General features: G+C 51.1%; 1 protein-coding gene across 1 annotated transcript in view; it reads left to right on the top strand.

Annotated features, from left to right (window-relative positions):
• Positions 1-10,042, top strand: part of Srrm3 (serine/arginine repetitive matrix 3) — a 63,639-nt gene that overhangs the window by 22,933 nt on the left and 30,664 nt on the right. The window contains exons 2-3 of the mRNA XM_055606043.1: positions 5,882-6,138; positions 8,688-8,789. Of these exons, the coding sequence (XP_055462018.1) occupies positions 5,906-6,138; positions 8,688-8,789 (335 nt within the window). The 5' untranslated portion in view covers positions 5,882-5,905. The remainder of the gene's footprint in view (positions 1-5,881; positions 6,139-8,687; positions 8,790-10,042) is intronic.

Genomic DNA, 10,042 nt, shown 5'->3' with positions numbered 1-10,042 from the left:
TCTTTCTTTCTTTCTTTCTTTCTTTCTTTCTTTCTTTCTTTCTTTCTCTCCTTCCTTCCTTCCTTCCTTTCGAGACAGTGTCTCCTGTATCCTAGGCTGGCCTAGAACTCACTAGGTAACTCAGGATGACCTTGAACTTCTGATCCTCCTGCTCGCACCTCCAAATTGGTAAAATGACAGGTTTGTGCCACCAGTCCTGGTTTATGGGGTGCTGGGAATTGAAGCCAGGACTTCATAGTAGGCAAGTAGAATAACAACTGAGCCACATCTCCATTCCCAGATTTAGGAAAGAGACTCTCTCTCTGTCTATCTTCTATCTCCCTGTGTCTCTGTCTGTCTCTTTCTCTCTGTATGTGTGTTTACCTGTGTATGGAAGCCACATGTGTCTTTGTGTCATTTCTTAGGTACTGTCCACTTTGGTTTTGGGGGTTTGTTTGGCGGTTGGTTGGGTGATTGGTTGGTGTTTGTTTTTTGTTTTCTGAGAAAGGGTCTGTTGCTGGAACTCATCAAGGAGGCTAGTGAACTCCACAGATCCACCTGTCTGCACCTTCCCATGAAGTGGAATATGCACCAACACACCTGAGGTTTTGATTTCTGAGAATCCATCTCAGGTCATCATCATGCCTACAAAGCAAGCATTCCACCCACAGCGTTATTGCCAAGCTTGGCTGGTAGAGTGCTTGCTTTCTTGAAACAAACTGTGTGGTCGTATGTACTTACGTAGTCCAAACTGGCTTCAAACTCACAACCTTCCTGCCTTAGCCTCCGATGCTGAGATTGCAGACTTGCCCAGCCAGAGGACAGTTTGAGAACACTGTAGGCCCTCTCCTTCCACCACGTGTTTCAGTGTCAGAGTATCTGTCTAGACAGCAAGCATCTTCACCTGCTGAGTCATTTTGCCAGCCCTGCAGGTGATTCTAAAACATTATTTTTAGTGTCTGTGTTTATACTGTGGTCCATGACGTGATTTTAGGCGTAAAGGTCGTGCTGACCCCCCAAAAAGTTGCACACATTAAGTTTTAGGATCAGGACCCACTGAAGGTACCTTAGCTTATGTTGTCACAGTGCGACCTTGTCCTTGTGAGCCTCACATGACTTTGTAAAGATGATGCCAGTCAGGCGTGGTGAGGAAGGAGAATCAAAGGTCAACGTCATCCCACATGATTTTAAGGGCAGTCTGAACAACCTCTATTGGAGGGGAGGGGGTATGAATACATGTTAATCAGGTGCAATGAACCATACCTGTAATCCCAGCGCATGGGAGGCTGAGGAAGGCAGGATTATCAGTGACAGTTAGCCAACCTGGATTACATACAGAATTTCAGACCCATTAGGGTGACAGAGCAAGCCTCTGTCTTCAGCATCTCAACTACCAAAAAGAGACAAAGTAAAGGTTAAAGCTTAAGGCTCCTCATGCATTGTGAGTGTGAGATACACTCTGAGAGTCTAGAGCAGTGCCCCGGGTTGCAGGGGCTCATGGCCAGGAATGGGGGCCAGATACAAACACATTCAACTTCAGTGTCCCAGTGTCAGATCAGAGGTTGTGCTCACAGCAGGGGAGTGATTCAGACTTCCCAGCTAGAGTGAGACTTCCAGGGGAGAGTAACCTTAGGGCTGGACTCAGAGGATGAATAGAAGTTCCTTGGGTGGAAAAGAGGAGAACAGAAATTTTATCTCAGTTGAATTACCTGAGCAAAGACCAAATGGAGGAGTTGGGGCCGGAGAGTGGTTTAGGATAGAATGTGGCAAGAGGTGAAGTTTCAAGATGGCTGTGTAGCCCAGTGGTAGAGTGCTTTCCTACAGTCTGCCTGTGAGTGTCTGGGGGCATAACTCTGCGGTAGAGGCCCTGCCTAGAATCCCCCAGTGAGGGGCTGGGGGTGTGGCTAAGCAGTAAACAGCTTGCTGAGCATGGGGAGAACCCTGGATTCCATTCCCATTACGGGGAAAAATAATTTAAGAAGACAGAACGAGGAGAGTGTGTGGAGACAGCATGGCTGACTGCCATTTGCTCCTGTCTCACCCGCCTTTTATAAGGTCTTTGATTTGTCCCAGTCCTGTTCATTGAGCTCCACTTATGTGGGCACTTAACTGATTCAGAAGCTTCAAGGCTACTCCAAGCTTGTAAATCCATGGTGACAGTAGCAAGTGACAGATTGGGGAGGGTGGCACCAGCCAGCAGGATAAGGAAAGCCTCAAAGTTGATGTCTGTGAGCGCTGAGTAGGAGTCTGGGGGAGAGCATCCTGGGAACTAGCCATGGTGGCTAAAGCCTGAAATTGTAGCCCTTGGGAGGCGGAGGAGGGAGAAAGTGAATTGGTGGCCAACCTGGAAGACATGATAGTTCAAGATCAGTGTGGACTATGGAGCGAGACTCCATCTCAAAGAACAAAGGCCTGCAAGTTGGCAGGCCTGGGCTAAGAGAGAGAGACCACAAGGCAGGGCTCAGTCACACGACATGCCAACACAATAGGGTATCTCAAGTCTAACCCAAGACAGGACACAGCCTGTGTAACCCTGGGCTGACCTTCCAGGTCGTTCATGGAGGATGGGAGTCTAAGGGCAGGGAGGCCAGGCAAATGCTGAGATATCAGGGGAAGAGAATAAGTGGATGAATGGGACGCATAGTGAGGAGAGGTGAGGGACCCAAAATATGGGCGTGTGGGTGTGCGTACCTGTGTAGAACTGGGTTTAGGGTTCGGGGCTATTCCATGGACAGAGGTAGGAAATTGGCAAGGTTGGAGATAAAGAGAAATGGATTAGGACTCTGACAAGGCCTAGGAGTTGTTGCACGTGCCTTTAGTCCCAGAACTCAGGAGCCACAGGCAGGCAGATCTGTGTAGATTTGAGGGCCAGCCTGGTCTACATAGCAAAGTCCAGGTCAGAGCTGTATAGTGAAAGCTTGTCAAAAAAGCTCTGATAAAAACCATTTCAAGTTGCTCTGACAAAAGTAACTCAATAGGAAAAGGATTTATTGGCTTACAATTCAATGTCACAATCCATCATGCCAAGGACGTCGTGGTGTTAGGGACTCGAAGCAACCGGTCACATCACTATTCACAGCTGAGAGCAGAGGACAATGAACTGATGCCCAGCTCGTACACCAGCACCCAGCTCATACTGTCCACTCAAGCAGTTTGGGGCTCCCTGCCTGGGAAATGATGCTACCCACTTAGGAACTGAAGGTTTTCCACTTCAATTAATATAGCCATGGTAACCCCCGACAGACAAGACTGCAGGCCAACTTAAGCTGGACCGTCTCTCACCGACACTCCTTTCCCCAGCGATTCTAGATTATGTCAAATTGGTGGTGAAAACCATTACCACAGTTTCCGTTTCTGAGTTCCAGGGAACTCGCCTCTCCTGAGAAATGTGTGTGATGCTCCTAGCCACAGATGGAAAGTGAAGGCTCAGAGATGGGCGTAATATCCTCAGGGTCACACAGCAAATCGTAGAGGAGCCTGGCCTAGAACCCTGTTGGTGAGAGATGTGTCCAGGCCAATTGGCCAGGTCATTTTTAAAGAAGCCAATTGGGGCTGAGGTTGTAGCTCAGTTGGTATAGTGCTTGTCTGTCATATGCAAAGCCCCAAATTCCATCCCCAGTGGGGTGAGAGGGAAGGATGTTGCTGAGATGGCTCCAATCTATACATGCCCCACCCTTCCTCTATCCTGTACATCCCACACCCTAAGAACAAGGCCTTCGGTTGCTTAGCAACTAGCAGAGCCTTGGAGAAAGGACTCGGAAATAGCTTAGGAGGCGGTTCCCTCTCTCTCTCTCTCTCTCTCTGTGTGTGTGTGTGTGTGTGTGTGTTCTACTTTTGGCCTATCACAGTGTCAAGGCTAATCATCTCCAAACCATGCTGACTTCTACTATACCCTTAGCACACAAGAAATCATGGCTGCCTGGAAAGCTAATTTTCTATGTTACCTTGGGCAGTCCTTGGGGGCAGGATTTCCAAACAAAGAGGAGGCAGTTTGTCCTGGACTCGCTTTGTAGACCAGGCTGGCCTTGAACTCACAGTGATCCACTCGCCTCTGCCTCCTCGAGTGCTGGATCTAAAGGCATGCGCCACCACACCCGACTATAGAAGAGTCAGTCTTCTTTGAGACTGCCCTCTGCAATGTTAGCTTTGAAAAAGTTGGGCAGTTAGTGGAGGCTGGAACGGCACTGGAGTAGGAAGGAATGCAGCCTGGAGAAAACCCCATTTCTGCAGGGTTGCGGACTAGAGGTTGCAAGAACACTGAACAAAGCCAGAACAGTACCCGGAGCTAATTTAGACTGAGCGGCTGGAGATGCCACTTAGGTTTTACGCGCTTACCTGGCGGGCCCTGCAGACAAACGGCTTTACTTGGACTGGAGAGATGGCTCAGTGGTTGAGAGAACTTGTCTGTTGCTCGTTGTTTGCAGAGGACCCATGTTCGATCCCCAGCCCCGGCGTGGTGGCTCACAACTACCCATAAGCCCAGTTCCAGGGGATCTGATATCCTTTCCTGACTCCTCAGGCACCAAGCACGCGTGTGGTGCACATGTATGCATGCGGGCGAAACTCTCACACACAGAAGAAGAAGTCTTAGCCGGTGGTGGTGCACAGCTTTACTCCCAGCCCTTGGGAACTTGGGAGGCAGAGGCAGGAGGATCTCTGTGAATGAGGCCAGCCTGGTCTACAAAGTGAGTTCCAGGACAGCTACAGCCAGGCACAGAGAAACCTTGTCTCAAAAAAAAAAAAAAAAAAAAAAAAAGTAAGTCTTAATATCCTTTTTGTTTCTTTTTGAGACAGAGTTTCTGTGTAGCCCTGGCTAGCCTAGAACTCTCTCTGTAGACCAAGAGACTTGCCTGTCTCTGCCTCCTGAGCGCTGGGAACACAGCCATGTACCACCATGCCCAGCAATATCTTTTTGTTTTTAAAGCTAAAGCTGTAACTCAATGGTAGACCCCTTGCCTGTCATTTGTAAAGTCCTGGGTTTAATCCTAGCATGAGAAAACAAGACTTTTGAAATTTTGTATTCATAGATTAGGAAAGGCTGGGCAGGACAACCAGAGAAATCCAGTCTCAAAAAACAAAAACAACAAACAAGCAAACAAAACTTAAAAACAAAACAACTTTTGTGTTCCTTTCTTTATTGTGTTGTGTGAGCATGTGTCATAGTTCAGATGTGTGGAGGTCAAAGGACAATTTGCAGGAGCCAGTTCTCTCCTTCCATCATGTGTGTTCTGAGCTTTGAACTCTAGCTATCTGGCTTGGTGGCAAGTGCCTTTACCCTCTGGTGCCATGTCACAGGCACCATACAGGATTGAAGTCAACTGGAGGGGCTGGAGCACAGTGGGTAGAGTGCTTGCCTAGCAGGCACAAAGCCCTGGGGCTCTGCTGAATTATCCTGCTGTGATGGTGCATGCCTGTAATAACAGCACTTAGGAGACAGAGGCGGGAGGGTCACAAGTTTAAAGTCATACTTGACTACATAGCGAGCCAGGCTGGGCTATAGGAAACGTGGTCTAAGAAAAAGAAGAAGGAAGGAGGGAGGGAGGGAGGGAGGGAGGAAAGAAAGAGAGAGAGAGAGAGAGAGAGAGAGAGAGAGAGAGAGAGAGAAAGAAAGAAAGAAAGAAAGAAAGAAAGAAAGAAAGAAAGAAAGAAAGAAAGAAAACACAAAGATCTAGCCTGCACCCACCCACTTTACAGATGGGGAAAGATTAGCGTGGAATACATTCCTGTCCTGAAGTGACATTCATTACCTGTCACCCGCTCCTCCCTCTACAGCGTGAGAGCAAGTGGGTTAGAGCCGCGAGTGGATCCTAAACTTCCAGGATTAAGTCGTATAGGGAGATATTAGCCGACGCCCGATGCCCATGAGGTGACCACCCCGCCTTGTGTTTTGTCTGTCCCGCAGGGCCGACCACCGAGGACCTGTGTCATGTCCTCCACCGTGAACAACGGGGCTACCGGCATGCCATCCCCGCCAGACGCCGCCAACGGCTTCCCGCAGCCGGGCGCCTCGTCCGGGGGCTGGCCACGCGCGGAGGAGGAGCTGCGCGCCGCCGAGCCCGGCTTGGTGAAGCGCGCGCACCGGGAGATCCTGGACCACGAGCGCAAGCGGCGCGTAGAGCTCAAGTGCATGGAGCTGCAGGAGATGATGGAGGAGCAGGGGTAAGAGGCGTGGGCGTGGCTGCAAGACAAGGGCCTGGGGAGCCGGGGGCGGGGGGTGTGTGGTCAGGCTGTGATCAGGACAGCCTTGGGGGAGCTGTCGGGGGCGTGGGTAGGGCGTGGCGGGAGCGCAGGGGCGTGGCGAGGGCGAGGGGCGGCAGCGCGGTGGTTACGGAACCGTCCTCTGGTGCAGCAGGGCGGGGCAGGGACAGACAGGGGACGCGGTTGGATATCGTAGGACGAATCAGAGCAGGGCGGGGCGGAGCGAGGACGGAAACTGAGCGCCTGGTGAGGAGGAGTCTGAGCAGGGGCGTGTTTGGGAGGTGCTCCGGGGGAGAAGGGCACAAGGGTGGGGCCAGCCGGGGGGCCGGGGGGGGGGGTGAGGTTGGGATATGCTTGTGCAGGGCGGGCTGTGCAGCGGCTCTGACGTACCCAGGGGCTTGGTGCCGAGGGAGGAGCAGGCTAAGCAGTCTGGCTGGGGTAAGGTAGTGTGAAGCCAGAGCGAGGGTGTGGGTGAGTGTAGGTGGGGAGGCGTGGCTGGGTTGTGATCCGGAGCTTGGTGAGGAAGGCGGAGTAGGGGCTGTGGCTGACCCCGCGGGGAGCTTTACTCCCTGGAGGAATGCTGAGGCCATTGGTGTGAGACGCGGAAGGGCCCGTGGCTGGAGTATGATGTGGTGGGGCCAGGACAGAGGTGTGATTGTGAACCCTGAAGTAGTAGGGTTGTGCCCAGGGACTTGGTGTGGCAGGATTGGAGTGGGGGTGGGCAGCGCTGGGTGGGAATGGTGTAGAATGGAGCCGGAGTAGGGATGGGGAGGTGTTTGGGCTGGCGGGGGAGGGGGACTGGGGGGGGTGGCTGGTCTAATTGAGGGGACCCGACCTGGACGCGATGGAGCTGTGCCCAGGATATCGGAACAACAGGGAGCTTGGCCCGGCATGGTGAGTGCATCCAGAAGCACAACTGGGATGTGCCAGGCCTAATCAGGCTGGTCGCAGGCCTCATGTCTGAAGAGACTGACTGAAGGTCGATTTTATTCTGCAGTGCTGGTGTGGCCAGCGTCAGAGAAGGTTGGGCCGCGAGGGCAGGGTTGGAATAGGGTTGAGGTGTTCAGGGAGACCTGGGTGCCTGGGTTGAAGCCTGGTGCCGAGTCTGAAGAGCACCAAGAGCCAGCAGCCTCATCCAACACAGAAGCAAGTTCTGGATCAGCTAAGTGGAGCAGGAGCCCAGCCCGCCTTTTATTCGTTCCTTCGTTGAGACTCTCAAGACTAGGCTCCGACTCACAGACGCCACAGGATGCGTTTCCGTGCCCCTGACACACCCAGTGTCCACAAGCATAAGACATAAACATAAATGACAATTCAAGACCTCAGTTTCCACAACCTATAAGACGGGTAGAGATGCCAGGCAGGAAAACCCACAGGAGTCCTAAGTAACAACATTTCCTGCAGCTTCGCCATGACCTTCAACCCTACAGCTGAGGTTGCCCCTTAATCTAGTCACTGCGATGGGTGGTGCCGGGCTCAGAAGTCACACACATGTGCACTCATCACACGCGCCTGTGTGCACGCACAGGCACATTAAATAAATAATAATTTGGAGTAGAGACGAGGTCTCACTCTAGAGCCCTGGCTAGCCTGGAACTTACTTTGTAGACCAGAATGGCCTCAAACTAAGAGGTTCCCCACCCCGTGCTTTGCCTTCTGAGCGCTGGGATTAAAGGCAACCGTGCCCGACCAAAAAAAAAAAAAAAAAGTTTTAAATAAAAATAAAGTTTTAAAATTGCTGGGAGTAGTGGCACACACCTTTAATCTGTAAGTTTGGAGCCAGCCCAGTCTACAAAATGAGTCCAGGACAGCCAAGACTACACAGAGAAACCCTGTCTCGGAAAATCAAGATTGAGAGAGACAAGACTTCCACTCTACAAAACTCTGAGGCCGGGCAGAGTACAGACAAGTTAACAGAAAATTACTGGAGCATGAACTGCTGCCAGGGTCCAGGAGGCACAGGTCACTATGAAAATGGAATTGCTGACACTCTCCCCGCTAAGGGCTATCCATCCTCCTGTCAACACACAATGAGCCAAGTCTTCATGCTGCAGCTGTGTCTTCCCGTCCAAAGAATGCAAACCCTGGAGGTCATGACCCAAGATGCATTCACCAATAGCCACAGACACCTGTTAGTGCCACAGCAGGCATGAACTCTGTGCACACAGCCATGAGGGACAGCCTGTGCTTTTAGCACTGAGATGCTGAGGCATGAGTATTAAAGGGTAATTCAGCTTGGATTACAAGTGAATTACAAGATAGCCTAGGCTACATAGCACCCCCCCCAAAAAAAAAAAAAAAAAAGGAGAGAAGGAAGGAGAGAGGGATAAAAACATAAAATACAGAGAGAACAGAAAAGGAGGACGGGAAGAAGAGGGGGAAGGGAGTGGATACATTGAGAGAGAGTAATACTATTTTAAAAATAGCTGCCAAATAGAGCCTGCACTGGAGAGCAGTTGGGAATGACCTAGAGTTAGCAGCAAAGCCCTCATGCTCCCTGTGTCCCACAGGTACTCGGAGGAGGAGATTCGGCAGAAGGTCGGGACTTTCCGGCAGATGCTGATGGAGAAGGAGGGAGTACTGACCAGGGAGGACCGGCCTGGGGCCCACATGTGAGTATTAACCTGAGTGATGGAAGGGAGGGAGCACCTCATGCTGCAGCTTCGTGCTTGGATAGCTTGTCCAGATGTGCCCTTAGGCGCGGGGTGAAGGAAGGAGAGATCTTGGACTCCACCCACCGGAAGCTCTGTCCTGGCTCAGAGTACAAGATACAGACAACGGAGGATCCTGAGGGCTATTTGCTGCCATCTGGGTCATGTTGCAGTCATGCCTTCCATTCTAAAGAATGAAAACCCTGGAGGTCATGTCACAAGATTCATTCACTAACACCACAGGCACCTGTTTGTGTGTCCATATGGGCTACAATCCAGGGGACTTCAGAAATGTTCAGAACCCAGTATTGCCACTGGTTGACATTTGTGACCACAGGCAAGCTACAAAGTTAGTCTGTGGATCGGTTATTCCTACCTGTAAAATGAACTCCAGAATGAACATATGATGTGCTCTAGATTATAGAAATCCAAATGTCAGTGGGCTGGCGGTGCGGCTCAGTGTTAGAGCACCTGCCTAGAATCCCCAGTGAGGGGCTGGGGTGCAGCTCAGTGTTAGAGCACCTGCCTAGAATGCCCCAGTGAGGGGCTGGGGTGTGGCTTGGTGATAGAGTTTGCCTTGAACCCTCCAGTGTGAGGCTGGAGCTCAGCATTAGAGCCTGGCCTAGCATGCAAAAGGCTCTAAGTTCAAACCCCAGCACGGGAGAAAACAATATGTAGAAGAGGGAGCAGGCTGAATCAGAGATGGCAAAGAGTAGCTCAGCCTGGTGCCTGACAATGGACTCAGAAAAATCCTACTGGACACTTTCAGAGGGCGCCCCTTGCTAATGGTCCATTCCTTACCCAGCACTGAAGCTATGCAAGGAGCTGGAGAAGTCTCCTGGTCTTCTCTCAGCAGTGGGACCAACTCAGGAGCAGACACCTTCCGAGGCCCTAAACTTCTGTCCACTTTTGTTCCACAAAAACCTAATCAATGATTCTAAGTTCTAGGACATGAGGATTATCATGCTTCATAGTGAGTTCAAGACCAGCCTGGAATATATAAAAAGAACCTGTCTCAAAAAAAGAAAACCCTCTCCAAGACTCTGTGAAGAGTTAATAGTTGCTAGGGAAGAGAGAGACTTTTTTGTTTTAACATGTGTTTACTTGTGTGTGCGTGTGCAGGCATGTAAGAGCGTACATGCATGCCAGGATGTGCATGTGGAGGTCAGAGGACAACTCCTGGGAGCTGTTTCCACCACATGGGTGCCACAGAC

This window comes from Psammomys obesus, unplaced genomic scaffold (genome assembly GCF_907164565.1).
Source record: "Psammomys obesus unplaced genomic scaffold, mPsaObe1.curated_primary_1811, whole genome shotgun sequence".
Lineage (NCBI taxonomy): Eukaryota > Metazoa > Chordata > Mammalia > Rodentia > Muridae > Psammomys > Psammomys obesus.
This window is presented reverse-complemented; position numbering and strand designations above follow the sequence as displayed.